Here is a 15604-nt window from a genome sequence, read left to right as displayed (position 1 = left end):
CAGGGCAAGGTGCAAGCTAGAGGGGTCACAGGACCCTCCTTCCTCCAGCCTCCAGGCCCCACAGCACCATCCTGCCCTGGCCCTTCACAGTGACAGGGTCCTGCCGGAAGTTGCAAGTTCCTGCTGCCTCTGTGGGTAACTCAAGGGTGCAGGGGTATCAGGGGCAGTCTGTCTGTTCCAACATCGAGAGGCCTGTGGGGTCCAACCCTTGGGATTTCTGGCTTGAGTAGGCAGAGATTTCTAGTTTTGATCTGGCAGGACCTTTTCTCCTTAAAATCATGCTGATTATTTCATGAAGATATACCTAGGAGGCTGCCCTCCACTGACTCACGGTGGGGGCATCGGCTGCTACAGAGGCCACTCACCCAGGCTGCTTCAATCAGGACACCCATGCTTCCTCCCTCCCTCACCCCAAGGGCCTCCCAGCGAGCCAGAAGATGGGGTGAACATGGGGTTCACCCCAGCAGGCTGGGCAATGGCCCGCCACAACACACAAGTGGGTTCCTGCAGAAACCGGTCTCCATGAGGACCCAGCGTGGGCTCTCTCTGCCCACTGTGCTCCAGTCTGTGCGAGAGGGTGCGGACCTCTCCCAGAGTGGCTGCTATGCCCGCAGTGGGCCATGGGAGAGGAGCTGAGCACATACAAATCAGAACCCCACAAGGGGCAGGAGCCAGAAATATCTTGATAAACTTGATCATGTCACTTGCTTGCTCAACAGCTTCTTGTTGCCCTTACAACCAGTCCAAATCCAAACCCTTTACCTTGATTTATGAGAGCCCTGCCTCCTCTCCTGCCACTCTCCTGGCTCACAGGCCTCCTTGCTGTCAATCTCTCAGCCAGACTCTATCTAGGCCCAGGGCCTTGGCATATGCTGTCCCTCGGGTCCCAGAGAGGCCCTCCCTGGCCGCTTACCTAAGCAGAACCCATTCCCAACCCTTAGAGATATTTCAGCTCTATCAGTTATGGTTTGTAACTTCAGGCTTATGGTTTTTGGAATTATTTTGTCTGTCTCCTTTGCTGGATGGAAAACCCAAGGAGAGGAAGTATGAGGTCTGTTTTGTTCTCATCCCTAGCACATACTAAGTGCTCAGTGAATAGATATTGGGAGGAGCCATAGGAAAAGAGGGAAGGGAAATGACTTTCACAGAGCCCCTGTGGTGGCACCAAGAGCTTTTTCTAGGCCCTGTGAGGCTCCTATTGTCACTCCATTGTGCATAAAGGATCAGAGAGGTTGCCAACCCACCCAAGGCCCCACAGCTAATAAGCAGAATGAAGATCGGAACCCAGGGCTGACCTTAAAGGCTATGCTCGTGCTGCTACATTGCATCCATCTAATGTGACTAAGGCCTTCCAGGGGGATATAACTCCCAAGACCCCATAGTCTAGATTTCCTACGCTTTGCTTTTAAGATACCTTTAATACTCATTTCTCTCTTCTGTATGGCCCATAATGAGCAAGAGGACAGAATACCTGTTAAATGAAGCTTGGAATCTCCAGTATTCTACTCTCTAGGGGGAGCAGAAAATCTCACCGGCTGTGAGTGGAGTGAGGTTTTAAGGCTCTGATTCTAGCCGTGGGTGGTGACAGGAGAAGAAGACAGGGAGGGCATCTCTGGTTGGCTGAAGCCTCAGAGCTGAAGTCTCTCTCCTCCCTCTTCATAGACACACATCACACCGTGTGCTGAGGTTTACTTAGCTAGGGACTGGCCTCAGGAGGGAAAGGCAAGGCAGGGGGCAAAAGAGACTGACAACCGTAGGGTCACGGAGAAGGGATTCTGTTTCTCTGCCATCCCTGGGCCCAGCACAGGTCGTTCAGGGACCTGTGCTCCTGAGGAGCCACCCGCCAACCCTGCCCGCAGCCCCCATCTAGAAGTTGGACCACACCAGTCTCCTTCTGAGACAGCCCGCAGAGCTCGGCTCCTCTCCCCACAGCTCTCACCAGGGAGGTCACTCAACCCCCTGTCAGTCTGAACTTGTCTCGTCTGCAGGGTCACCTCCGCCACAGTGCACCTGGGACTGCAGCCAGAAAAACCGCTCCCCTGGCACACTGGAACCGCGGGGCCTCACTCAGTGGTCCCTCTGCCTCCATATCCAACTTTCCATTTGAAAAATCATTTGCATACCAAACAGCTAGCAAAGCAGATCTGGTTTATGAGGACTGCTCTTTGAATTAAATATGAATCTAAGTGATAAGTCAATAGGAGATCTGAGATCCAGCGAATAGAGGGACCATTCCCCACCCAGAAATGTCTCCAGGGAGACTCGGAGGACACAGCCCTGCTTTGTTCTCTGAAAACACATTCACGCCTTGCTCTGTGGGCTTTAAAAGGTACCAAGAAAGAAAACAGAAAGATGGAAGTCCTCTGAAAGCCTGGACACCAAGTAACAATGCCATCACTGTTCAAACTACAATTTTTAGATATTTAATATATATATACACACACATACACACAGTATCCTCTCTTCCTGGAATTTAGCTAACACCACGCCAAGGACCAGCTTTGGGAGGCCCTGCTGTGGGGCAGGTTGTCCCATTCTCAGGGACACAGGAAGCACCCGGCACCCACTAGGTCTTTGACCCTCATTTCTTTCCGCCTCTCTGTCATGATCTTCGTTTCCTTGTGGCACCCAGCACTGCTGCGGACTCCTCACTGTCACATGGTGCTTAATGTATCTCTGAAAGATGAATAAAGTCCACTCATTTGAGTCTAGAGCCTTCTGTCCACCTTCCTGGTCCAGTCTGGGCCACCACCTTCCTCACCTGGCTCCCAGCCCTCAGCTCCTCTTGTCCAGTTGCTTGTTCATCTGAGCTATGACTGTCAAGTCTGAGGAACGTTACAGGTGTTATCTCTAATCTCCCAACAACCTGAACAGGTGGACCTTGTTATCCCCATTTCACAGATAAAGAAACAGAGGTTCAGAGGAGTGGCAGAGCTGAGACACCAACCTACACCTGCTGGCTTCAACCCGCCACATGGTATCCATGCACTATACACAGCTCTTTTGTATGCAGTTGTCCAACACACATTCATTGAGTACCTACTAAGCGCATGACACTAGTCTTCCTTTTCCAACTAGATTTAGAATGTTTTTGTTTTTCTTGAGTCCTTCCTGATGTAGGGACAGGAGCCCTAGAGGAGCTCACCATTTACAAATAAGTGTTGGGGGTCTCTATCAAACCATCTCCCCCATTTCCACATAGAGCCGGCCTCTGTCTGGCTTGTGCTCAGCTGGCACTGTGCTGTGGGTCTGTACAGGTGGGAGGGGCCATCTCTACAGTTGTCAGGCTCGGGCCTTGGGCTTGGGGGCACTGTAGGCAAAATTGGGTTTAGCCTTGGATCCCTTTGGCCCCATCTCCTGGATTCCTCTGTGGGGATCAGCCCTCTAGGGCAGCAGCACGGGGATCATATGATTTTTGACTCATGCAAATTCAACTTTATGTGTGCATCTAGCCCGACAGGGAGAGAGAATGAGACCAAATTAAATAATGCATGTTTTTCCACTCCACGCACCCTCCTTGGGCTGTTGTGGGGATTAAATGGGTGACATATTGTAAAGCTCTTGGGATAGGCTCCAAAATGGGTGCTGCATCTTTTCCTTTTGCACCAGAGACTCTGTCTCCCTGCTTTTGTCCGGGGGCAGCTGTGCCTGGCTCCCATGCCCTCTGGTGTCCTGCTGCATCGTGCCCGTGGGAGGCACAGGTAGCGGTTGAGCAGAGTAGGAGAAAGGGACTGAGGCTCATGGTCTGCAGGACAGTGGTGAGCAGCTTCCCCGTCCTGAAGCATGAGCCCCTGCCTGGGCCTCTGAACAGGCCTGGCTCTCCCCTGCTCTGGGACCCTCCTGCCTCTGGCCCTTGCAGGCACTGCTTCCTGTTGCTGGCCTTGGTGTGTGTCACCAGGTCCTGCTCTATCCCACAGTGTCTCCCCAAAATCTTTGGTTTGTCCCCTGGCTGAGCCACTTGCTCCCTGCCCAGTTCTGGCTAGCATGAGTGTCAGCCATGAGCAGTGCGGGTGCCTGCAGTATCTCCTCTCCCTGTCTCCTTCCTTAAGATCCACCTCACATGTCACCTCTTCTAGGCCACACCTCTCCTCAGGCTCTCCCACAAAGCCTATCACCTCATTCTTCTTGCCTACACTGTCTCACTCTGTCCTCACTTCTGCCATGGAACTCCTCAAACTGTGCTGGGCTTTGTTTACCCACCAGTCTCTCAACAAGGCCCATGTGTCCCAAACACAGGCCTGGGTGTGGGTATGGAGGGCGGGACCAAGAAGCCCCTTTCCTGACTATGTCTATGCCTCTCTGTGCTTCGTTTCTTAATCCGAAAATGAGCATAACAATCTCTTTAAAAACAGTTTTTGTGAAAGTTTAATAGTTTTATTATTATAAATTCAATTTGTTAAGTCACAAAGAGTTTAGAATAGTGCCTGGAAAGAAGTAAGTCAGATGTATTTATTAAATAAAACTAGCTCAGAATAAATGGATAGAATTCTACACGCTCAGTTCTTCACAGAACTAGAGAATAATCCTAAAATTTATATGGAATCAGAAGAGACCAGAATTATCGCTTCTCGGCCTTTTGGGTAAGATCAAGTGTAGAAGAGACCAGAATTGCAAAAGCAACCCTGGGCACCAAGAGCAAAACAGGAGACATCACAATCCTGGACTTCAAGATACATTACAAAGCTACAGTGATAAAAACAGTATGGCACTGGCACAAAAACAGACATATGGATTAATGGAACAGAATTGAAAATCCAGAAACAGCCCAGGCACATTCAGCCACCTAATCTTTGGCAAAGGAAGCAAAACCATATGCTGGAGAAAAGACAGCCTCTTTGAGAAATGTTGCTGGGAAAACTGGCTATCTACATGCAGAATCTAGACTCACATCTCTCACCATGTTCCAAAATAAAATCAAACTGGATCAAAGACCTAGAAATTAAAACAAAAACACTGAGTCTACTGGGAGATAAAATAGGCAAAACTCTTGAATAAGCATAAGCAAGGACTTTCTGAGCAGATTACCAATTGCATAAGAAATAACACCAAGAATCAAGAAATGGGATCACATCAATTAAAAAGCTTCTGCACAGCAAAAGAAGCAAACAGTGAATTGATAACCTATAGATTTGGGAAAAAAATATTTTTGCCGGCTACTCCTCAGATAGAGGATTGATATCTAGAATATATAAAGAACTCAAAAAATTAAATTTTCCCCAAATAAAAGACTCCCCCCAAATGGGTAATTGAAATGAAGAGATACTTTTCAGAAGGAGTAAAAATGGCCAATAAGTACATGAAAAAATCTTCAGCATCTTTGGCCATTGGAGAAATGCAAATCAAAATGACACTGAGATTCCATCTTACTCCAGAAAGAAAGACTATCATCAAGAACACAAAAAACAACAATTGGTGGTGAAATTGTGGGGGGAAAAGGAACCCTTCTACATTGTATGAGGATAAACTAACAAAACCACTATGGAAATCAGTATGGAGACTCCTCAAAAAAATGAAAATAGAAATTTCATTTGACCCAGCTATACCTCTTCTGTCTTCCTGAAAGAGTTAAGACATCATACTACAGTGATACATGCATACCCATGATTATAACAGCATAACTCATAATAGCTTGGAAGTGGCCTATAAATCCATCAACAGATGAATGAATAAAGAAAATGTCTTAAATATACTTAATAGAGTACTACTCAGCTATAAAGAAGGATAAATTTGAGTGATTTGTAGAAAAACAGATGAACTTTGAGATCATAAAGTTAAGTGAAATAAATCAGACACAGAAGGATAAATAGTAATGGTTTATCTTATATGAGAAACCCAAAGTATAAATGATTTAAAGAACAAAAGATAGATGCTAGGAAATAGAGAGGTAGACTTTGTGGTGATTGGAAGGGGATCTGTGGATGGATAGAGATGGAGAGGAGAGGAGAAGAAAAGGAAGCCAAGAGGACCAAGATGCACTGCGTATATGTACCATTCCCCACAACGAATGTGTCATGTACTGCAAACATACTAATAAAAGGGGGGATTCTATATCCTCAGCTGCTGTCACCGAGTAGCCCTCCATAAATGTTGGCAGCATAAATGCATCCACTCATACTGTACAGCATGCATCCCAGACAGCACTGTGTTTATTTCACTTTTGTTTTATTATTCTACATCTTTTTGTGTTTTTTAAAAAAACAGTTTATTGAGATATGATCCACATGGAAGAATCTGTAGACATTTAACGTGTACAGCTCTGTGAGTCTGGGGATAAATATACACCTGTAACCCCCCGCCCCCCCCTGCTGCCCCCAAGGCCATGGGCATGCTCTCCATCTTTTCAGGAATTTCTCATCTTGACAACTGGTCTGCAGTGTCTGATGAAAGACGTGGCCCTCTGATCCATCGTGCCCTCCTGCTCCTGGTTCTCCTTCCTTGCCTGCTGCCCTTCTCTTCTTCGTCTCCTCTCAAGCCCGGGTGCCCAGCTCTACCTGGGTCTTCTCTGCATCTGCACTGTCTCTCTACATGACCTCATCAGTTCTAGGGCTTTAAATACCATTTTTACCCTAAGGATGCATCAACCCTCTCCTCTGCCTCCTATAGTTATCAGCCTTCTCAGTCACCTCTCTACTTCCAGAGCATCCAAAACTCAAACCCTCAAAATGCAAATCTTGGTTTCCACTGCCCGCTGCTTGGTCCCCACCAACCTGCTCCTCCTCCCACCTATGGGCTCACCCTGCTGCCTCTCTCCACATCCATCTGCCTGGGCTAAGATGGGAGCCTCCTGACTGGGGTCCTCCATCCACATGACCCTCTCTTTTCTTCTTCACAAAGCAGCCAGGGCAATCCCTCTAAGCTATAAACCAGCCACGCCCTTGCCGGCTCCTCTTCACTCTTAGAACAAACCCTGAAGTCCCGACCAGCCTCCCAGCCCCTCCACACTCCCCACTAGGGCCTTTGCGCTGGCCCTTCTCTCTTCCCGGAATGCTCTTCTGCGTATACGTCATGGCTCCTCCCTTTCTTCCAGGTCTCTGCTCAAATGTCATCTTTTCAGAGAGAACTTTTTGATTATCCTATCTTACATGAAGTACCACATGTTACTATCATATAGTCTTTCCCTTCTCCCCAGTTTACCTTTTCATAGCATTTATTACTTCTTGGCATCATATGCTTTTTTTTTTTCATGCTTCAAATACAAAATATTTATTACACAAAAAAGTAGTAACTGACAAACTACCAATATGTTGAACTTAGAAAAAGTACTGAGTTATTTCATAACTCTCTAAAAAAAAGACATTTTTATTATTTGAGCTAACTTACTTCCAAGTTAGAAAAGTTACAAAATTTTGGTTTAAAAAATGCTTCTCTATGACTGCCTTGATTTATTGTGCTATGCGATGACAAAAACAAAGTATCTTTGAAATGCTTTGGGTATTTAAATGGATGTTTGTTACATAAATTTATATAAATAACTTTTATATCAGTAACAGGCCAACATATACCCTCCCTAAACACCCTTTTAGTAGAAACAGGAACCATTAATGATGCAGAATAAAACTTACAGTACCTCTGAATTTACATACAGCACAATAAAAAATCTGACTAGGCTAGTTATATTTAAAGAATATGGTTAGTCACGCTCTCCTGGTATTACTGAATGGGCTAGTACTCTCATCAAATGAATAGTATTTCCATTATCTCATATTTTCCTCTACATTCCTTGTCTCCAGGTTGGAATAGCCCTGTGTGGGATATGTAGAAGTGGCCCAGAGACTGTTGGTCCTATGCTTTTGGTTCGTTCTTCCCAACCTCTGGTAGATTTGTAAAGCCTAGAGGGATCTCTACTAACATTATTTTCAACCTTTTCCTTTAATTTTGCCAATCTTTGTTTTTCTGCCTTTTCCTCTTCTTTTGCTTGCCTAGCTAGAATTTTCAAATCAAGTTTATATAAATCTCTTTCTTGAAACCTGGAAATTTCATCAGCAACAGTTTTCCTTTTTTCTGCCTTTTCTTCCTTTTCTCTTATCTCTTTTTCAAGCCTCAAAAATTCTTCTTGTTCTTTCTTCTGCTGGGTGTAACTTTCTAATAGTAATTTTAGTTTAAGTGGCGTTGGCATTCTTTTTGCTGCTTTTTCTTTTTCTCTTCCTTTTCTTTTAACTTAGAAGCATATTTCATTGACAGTTCTGTACTTTTCTGTTTTTTCCAAGCTTCAACTGCCAACTTCTGTTTCTTTCTTTCTTCCTCTTTTTGCTTTTGATTACCTTCTGGTTTATTATGGAAAAGCACAGGAATATTGTCTGCCTTCTCTTTTAACTTGAGAATTTCTTGCTTCTTTTGCTGCTTTTTAGTTTTCCAATTCCGAATAGACTTTTTCTTTCTTTTAGAGTCAGAAATTTCTGATACCATTTCTCACGCTGTTGAGCTTCATCCTGTGTTCTTCCCGGGAGGTGTTCTAGAACTTCTTTCATAAATGCAGGCTTCCCTTTATGTTTACTTCTCACTTTTATAAAGTTCTGGTGGTCATAATTATCCCAGCCCCTCTGTCGCCCTCCTGTTTGCTGCAGGAATTTTTCAAAATCTACCACTGCTGCTGGAAGAGTATTTGGTGCCATTTTGTTTACAGAAACTTTACTTGAGATTGCTCTGAAAGCTTTCTCTGTTTCTGTATTACCCACAGCCCATGTGTCAATTTTTCTTGATATGGCACTCAATTCATTATTTGTTGCTTTTTCTTCTTTAATAAGCTCATCATATATCAGTCTTTGTTCTTCTTTAAAAGTGTTGATTGCATTTTCAATTTCTTCCATCATTTCTCTGAGCTTTTCAACAAAATCAGGTGTAGGCTTCACACCTTTAACTGATGCTGAAATTTCTTTACATTGTTATGTATTTTGGCTAATTGTTGCTGGATTTTTGCTCTTTCCATTTTTCTGCTGTTAATCAATTTATTTTCCAATTTTTCCAGCATACTGTGCTCAATTCTGAAGTCATTTGTTTGGTTGTAGAAATGACTGTGTTTATCTTTCTCTATAATAATAACTTGATTTTTAAATTTTTCTGCTGTGCGTATGAATTCTACTTTCTTTCTTCGACTAACTTTCTGCTTCCAGTTTTGAAGTTGAAAAGGATGAATTCCACCTGAAGTACTAAAACGGCCATCATTCTGTTGCGTCGCCGGCGCCGCTCCCACGCTGGTCCCCGCGGCCGAGCCTGCCCCAGGCACCGCCCCAGCGACCTCGGTGGCCGGCGCCACCACGACCGTCGTCAGGGCGGCCATGTTTCCTCACCAAGTCGCTCCTGGGGCAGAGACCTGGCGGGTCTGGGGGTTTGCGCCCCAACAACTCCCCCGGGTCTCCGCAAACAGGTCTGGGAGCAGCGGCCCGCAGGAGTGCGGGGCAGGGCGAGGCGAGGGGCGGGGCCGGGCTGTGGGGCGGAGCCGCGGTGTAGGGTGGGAGACTCATACGCTGTTTTTGTTTACTTGTTACCTGTCTGTCTTCCCCCGCTAGTGTGGTCTCTCTGAGAGGGCGGGGCTTTGTTTTGTTCTTCGATGCTTGGACTACTGCCTGGCTCATATCAGGAGCTTGGTCCATGTTTATTACATGTATGAATAAATGGATGATAAGCAAATCCTCAAGGGCAGGGGCTCTTTCTGATCTTATTCATCCCTCCCCACCCGCAGCTGCCTGCCTTGGGCAGGGTACAGTACAGCTGCCCATAAATGCTTGATTGCAGGAGAGGCAATAAACGCCTTTGGAGTAAATGAGTAACCAAGTTCCTGGAATGAATGTAAAGGGGATTGAGCAGCAAGGTGGTTTGAAGGCTGGTTCTCTGGGGGAGAAAACGTTAGTCTCTGATCCTGGCCGAAGACAGCTGCTATCTGGTATTGGGAAGGGCACACAAGTGGCCTTAGGGGAACTGCACAGGCTGACAGCAGCAAGGCCTGGGGCCTGCTGGCTCACACAATAGGTCACTGCAGACTAGCTGGGAACAGTGTGGCCACCATAGGCTCAGAGCAGCCAGTACTTGAATTCTCACTTAATCCTGTCTCATAGCTGATGAAACTAAAGCTCAGAGAGATTAAGTGGCATAAATGATAGGGTTGAGATTTCACCCCAGGTCTGCTTAATTCCAGATAATAGACCACATGCCCATTTTTTGAGGACTCCCTAAGTGCCAGGATCTATTTAAGTGCCCTGCACACATACAGATCTCATTTAGCATTCATGACACCGTTTTAGTGAAATATTGTTATCTTCCTTTAAGAGACCTGAGTCACAGAGAGGCTAAGTAACTTGCTCAAGGTCATCCAGCACTATCCATCATGACATATTACCTTAAATATCATCTCTAACAACTAAAGATTTTGATTATAAACCATTGCCCAGAGGTAAATTTTCTCCAAAACTGTAAAGCAGGGACATCTAGAAAGTGATCCACAGCAAGGTGGACATTTCACCTGACACACCTGTCTGCCCCGTTCCTATCCTCTGCTGCTCCATCCTCTTTCCAGGTCCCAGGGGATCCCAGCCTGGGAGGGGAAGGCTGTAGGTGTCTCTGAGGCAGAAGGGTGCAAAGTCCAGGCCAGGCCCCACCCTGCAGGGCGCCTGCTGGGCCTGCACACATGGCGGCATTAATAGGTAATGATGCATGGGAGGAAGAGCAGTGTGCTGGAAACACAGAGGCCTGAGGCCTTTTGAAGCTTGCAGAGCCTGGGGAGAAGGAATAGGAATAGGGGTGAACCCGGAGTTGAGTCAAGTATTAGAGATGCTAGAGATGATGGTCTCAAAAGAGGCAAAGAGTAGGAACCCCAACAAAAGGGTAGATGGCAAAAGAAAACCTGACATTATTTTCAGCCAAAGGGCAAGAAAGTGAAATTCAAGCCCAGTGTGGGGGATGGGAGGTTGAGTTCCTAGGAAGTGGGTTGCCTGAAATCTACACTCACCACTGTCGTAAGCGGCTGAAATTTCTCCCCACACATCCCTTTGCAGCAGGATGCACTGGTGAACAGGGTCAAATGTTCCCCTTGATATTCCCTCCCCCGCTAACTCCTGCTGAACTTCCAGCTACCTCTTATCCCCAAGAGCAGGATCTGGGATCCCCAAGGTCTTGCTTTGTTTGAGGAGACTTCTGCCAGTATGACCTGTTCCCTTGTTCCCCTACCAAGCCTTTGTCCCAGAACTCAGTGCCCTGCCATGGGTCACCACTGTAGTTTCTCCCACTCTTATGACCAGCAATTTGAGGGCACCAACTGGGTCTGGCATAGAGTGAATGCTCAAACCATGTTTATTAAATTGAGCCCTGGCTGGTAGGCTCAACCCTCTCTGGCCCTTAGCCTCTGTGGTCCCAAGGGCTGGCTCCTGGGCTCCTCTGGGCTTCTCTTCAGGTCAGGAGGGAGAAGCGCCCTGATGTTGCCCCCTCAGGCGGGAAGGGGTTTGGTCTGTCTAAGGACACTGCCCCTTGGGGCTCTGGGGGGGCAGATACCCCTGGCTTCACCCTCATCCAATTGCCTGCTGGGGAGGCCCATCCACTGAGTCCCCTCAATAGCCCTCTCTGGCCTTGGGAACTCAGCAGATCCTGTGGAGCTTTGGAAACAGCCCTGGAAATTCCCTGGGTGGGATCTGACAGCTTCCAGTAAAAGTCTTTGAGGACCCAGGACATCAATGAGTCTGTCACTGGAACTCACAGAGGAGACAGGACTCTGCTGCAAGGAGCCGGGGACCAGGCCCAAGCTCCTTACACCCACATCGCCTCTTCCCTACTTCCCCACAGCTGCCTCTCAGTCCTAAGAAATGGTTCTGGACAGGGAGGGGCTCCATGACAGGCTCCTAACTCATCTTCAGGCCTTGAGGTTAAAGGGCAGAGAGAGGTGTCCAGTTTCCTTTCTCCATTCCTTGCTCTCAGACACTGCCCAGGAGCTCACCACCTGCTCCAACCGTCCCAGGCTGCGGTCAGTGGGAGGGAGCGACCTCAGAGAGTGTCCTCTCCGGGCAAGGCTGGAAGGAATCCCAGCCCCAGAGAGTTCTGAGCTCCCGAGGGCAGGACAAAGGGCATTTTCCGGAGGTGTAGCAATGTAGCAGCCCCTTCAACTGGACTCCGGGGCCCCTCCACTCATTTTATTGGAGGTCCCTGCTGGGAGTCAAACGGACCCCTCCGAGGTCCCCGCCCAACCAAAGCCCTCAGGCCAGACGGGAAAAGGAAGCGTAGCTGGGGATGTCCTTTTCCCCCCACCCCCAAGTCGCCCGGACTCTTGAGTCCGGGTGCTTGGAGCACCTCTCGCAGCTCTGACCTTGTGCCGAAATTCTCGGGCCACCTTCCGGTCCATGGCTGGGCCGGATCAGCCGCGTCGCTGCACGACCCGCTCCTTTGGGTGCCCGGCTGTCGGGAGTTGGCCAGAGAGGCGCCAGGGACCAGCGGGCCTCCCCCGGGACCAGGGCGGGGGCTGGGAGTGGGGGCGGGGTCTTGGTGGGAGGGGCTTGGAGGGGCGGGGCGGCCGCAGGGAGGCGGGAGGGGCCTGCCCTGAAGCATCGCCTCTCACAGAAGCCCAGAGGGAAAAGTGGCCTCCAGGATGTGTGTGCGCTGGCTTTCCTTTTAAAGTGATTCCCAAACACGAGGTTGTGGAAGAGGATCGTGGAGACTCGGGGAGGTTTGGACTTTTTTTGTGTGGAGAAAATGTGGAGATCTCTTCACCTTGGTCATCTACCTGACCTTCACCCAGGGCCCAGACCCCCTGGTACATTTGATTCAATTCAGTCACAGTGTGCTTACCTTCTAGGTGCGAGGCTGGGAGCAAAGAGGAGGAGGAGGACGACGAGGCAGCAGACCTGGTCCAATGAGAGGAAGAGGGGTGATAAAAAAACGAGTGCCTGGCAGAGGCTGGGCAAGTTAACTATGGAACTTATGCTAGACCTGTTTGCACCATGTCAGTCACCCAAAGCAACTAACTTCTAAAATTGTGACTTCAGGCACATGTGAAGGTCCCCTTTTGGGATGGGCATGCAGCTCAGTGGGAGAGCACCTGCTTAGCATGCAGGTGGCCCTGGGTTTGACCCCTGGCACCATGATTTTTTTTTTTAAGTGGAAAAGGACCTTTATCTAGATCCTTCTCCCAATAGCTGAATTTTTGCATGTAGACTATTTTCTTATGGGTAAATTATTGCCTAGTTTAAGATGTAAATTCCTCCTGAAGAGCCTTAAACTATTATCCATGTTGTGTTAGTCAGAGATTAAAGAGGAAGACTTGGGAGATTTTCACTGGTCCAGAAAAGAAAACACAAAATATTTTCCCCTCCAACTGACTGATTCTCACTGATTCTCTACATTCCTTAAATGTGTTATGTGGCCGCTTATTTCATATTTAGAATGGTAGAGTGGAAAATGGCCTTACCTGGGACAGTGCAGCCCATGGCCACCCTGTCCTCTCACACGACCACAGCCCCAGGGACTCCCTGCTCCCTCAAGCTTTCTGCTTGGTTTTGATGACAGCACTGAGTCCTGGTTTTCTTCATGAATGTCTCTCCTCAACCTTCTTCTGAGACCATCCTGCCATCTTCCATTCCTTTGCCAGTGTTCTTTTGTTGTTGGTGAATATCTCATGTAATTTATTGAATACTGTACTGAAAGTGACGAACAATGGTTGTGTGTGTACACATTTGTACCGCTGAAAAGCTGAAGAATCCTAGGTTGGGGACGGTGTATACAGCACTTCAGACCTGGGTATATGTCATTGCAGAACCTTCTTTTTCACTTAATGCTAATGTCTTAGGAACTTTTCCATATTGCTGTAGAGTTTTCTAAGCCATCATTATGTGCTTCTAAGTCGGTAGAACAGTTGAATCCATTCCCCAATGAACCAGTGTTCGTTAAGGCTCCATCCTCAACTGTCTCTTCTTTACCTCTCCCTCTATGCCTATGGCTTCAGGTACCCTGTGTGAGGATAAGTTTACCACCCTATGGCTGGAGCAGTACATGACATAGAATAGATCAACAAATTTGATAAATGAATGAATGCATGCATGCACCTTAAATTAGACCCCTGCCTGGGTGTCAAGTGTCAATTCCTCTTCCTTCTCCTTCTTCTTGTTAAAATTATTTGTAAGGTCTGGCATCTAGTTGATGCTCTGTAGTTAAAGTTGGCCAAGTGAACATTGTACAAGTTCCCAAGGCTCTCAGGCCCAAATTTCACTATTTAAAAATTTCTCCTGGGCAAAGTATACCTTGTTGTTTGTGTCAAAGTTTTGTCAGGGTTTGTTAAAGGTTTATTTATTTATTTATTTATTTTTGTACTGGGAATCAAAGTCGGGACCTTACACTTGCGAGGCAGGCGGCGGCACCACTGAGCTAAATCCCCAGCCCTATTTACTTATTTTTCAATGTCTGATCTTGATGGAGGTAATGAGACATTCTACTAGTATTTCCTGAGCCAGTGCTGGCATCCAGGGGACTAAGGTATGGGTCATTCCCCAAAGGGGTAGGATAGGGATTTAGGGGTCCAGTGGAAGTGGTGATTGGGAGCCATTGGAAGCACAGGTTAGGGTCCTGCAGGCCTGAGCCCTGGCTCTGCTATGGATGCTCACAGGTCATTGATTGGCATGTCCCAGGCTCTGCATGGCCTTGTGTAAAAGGAGAGGGTGGGGCCAAATTCTTTCCAGCATCTCTGGTCTCTGAGTTTCCAGGACCCAGGTCGGGGAGCTGGAGGCTGCACAGACAGAGGCCTTAGGGCTGAGCGATCTGAACCCAGCGTTCCCTGGGGAGGGGTAGCCACAAGACCAAGAAGGGCAGAAGCGCATAACTTATGATAATAAGGTGGGCGGTCCTGTCACTCTAGCTCGGGGAGGAGCCAAGCTCCCAGGAGGAGAGCCCGACTGAGGGGTGTGAGAGGGAGACCCAGAGGAGCCGCGGCGCCGCGTGCAGGTGTGACCCTGCCCAGTCCGGGAGAGTCGCTTCAGCCCGACCCTGCGTTCAAGCTCCCCGGTCCCCGCGAGCCCCTATGGGAGCCAGAGCGCCCGCGCTCTGCTTGCTACTCGCTAGCGTCTGGCTGCCCCGAGGTGAGCCGGCCCGGGAGTATCTTCGGGTGCAGCAGCTGAGAGCACTGAGGAGGTCAGGCTGCTAGAATGTTTAGGACAACAGTCCTGGGCGGGTTGGAGAGAGGAGGAAGACAGGTCAGACGGCAGGCTGAGGGCCCCGGGAGAGGGAAGGTGGAAGGCAAGAGAGACCCGTGAAGAGGGCAGTCGGCCCTAGGCTGGGCAAGGTGGAAGAGACTCAAGGCAGGGAGCCAAGGGAAACTGGGCCCCAAGGAGTGGGAGGAAAGAGGGAGACCCTTGTCCCAGAAGGTCACCAGGGGGCTGAGAAAGACCTGACTGAGAAGGCTGCAGGGAGAGAGAAGGGGTGATGTGAGAGAGCCTTCCTAGAATATGGGGGGCCAGGTGGGAAGCCCCAGCAAAGGGAGGCCTAACTCCAGTGGGGATGATCTCCCCTCCCCAGCCACAGCCCCCACAGTGCCGGCCAGAGCACAGCCCTCACCCCAGCCAGCCCCGGAACCCAGGTGAGTAGGTGCGCATTGGTGCCCCCATCTTTGTTCCTTCCGCAAGGGACCCCAGGGGCTCAC

The 15604-nt window shown here is 48.4% G+C and overlaps 2 protein-coding genes and 1 pseudogene across 5 annotated transcripts in view; 1 reads left to right on the top strand and 2 right to left on the bottom strand.

The window, feature by feature from the left end:
* Ush1c (USH1 protein network component harmonin) overlaps positions 1-12447 on the bottom strand; it is a 47650-nt gene extending 35203 nt beyond the window's left edge. For 3 of the 4 annotated variants that reach the window (XM_013074623.3, XM_087211599.1, XM_087211594.1), the window contains exon 1: positions 12287-12438. In XM_013074623.3, the coding sequence (XP_012930077.1) occupies positions 12287-12322 (36 nt within the window). In that variant the 5' untranslated portion in view covers positions 12323-12438. Of the gene's footprint in view, positions 1-12286 lie in introns of all 4 variants that reach the window. The other variant, XM_087211595.1, reaches the window with a different exon arrangement.
* Positions 2-12280, bottom strand: LOC101706862 (coiled-coil domain-containing protein 112 pseudogene; annotated as a pseudogene).
* A 2317-nt stretch (positions 12448-14764) lies between the features above and the next one.
* The window catches only part of Otog (otogelin), a 77938-nt gene continuing 77098 nt past the window's right edge, over positions 14765-15604 (top strand). The window contains exons 1-2 of the mRNA XM_021263876.2: positions 14765-15044; positions 15481-15541. Of these exons, the coding sequence (XP_021119535.2) occupies positions 14987-15044; positions 15481-15541 (119 nt within the window). The 5' untranslated portion in view covers positions 14765-14986. The remainder of the gene's footprint in view (positions 15045-15480; positions 15542-15604) is intronic.

This window comes from Heterocephalus glaber, unplaced genomic scaffold (genome assembly GCF_053883595.1).
Source record: "Heterocephalus glaber isolate CG9 unplaced genomic scaffold, H.glaber_assembly_v1.0 deba00001428, whole genome shotgun sequence".
Taxonomy (NCBI): domain Eukaryota; kingdom Metazoa; phylum Chordata; class Mammalia; order Rodentia; family Bathyergidae; genus Heterocephalus; species Heterocephalus glaber.
Note: the sequence above shows the minus strand (reverse complement) of the source record. Positions and strands in the feature narration are given on the sequence as shown.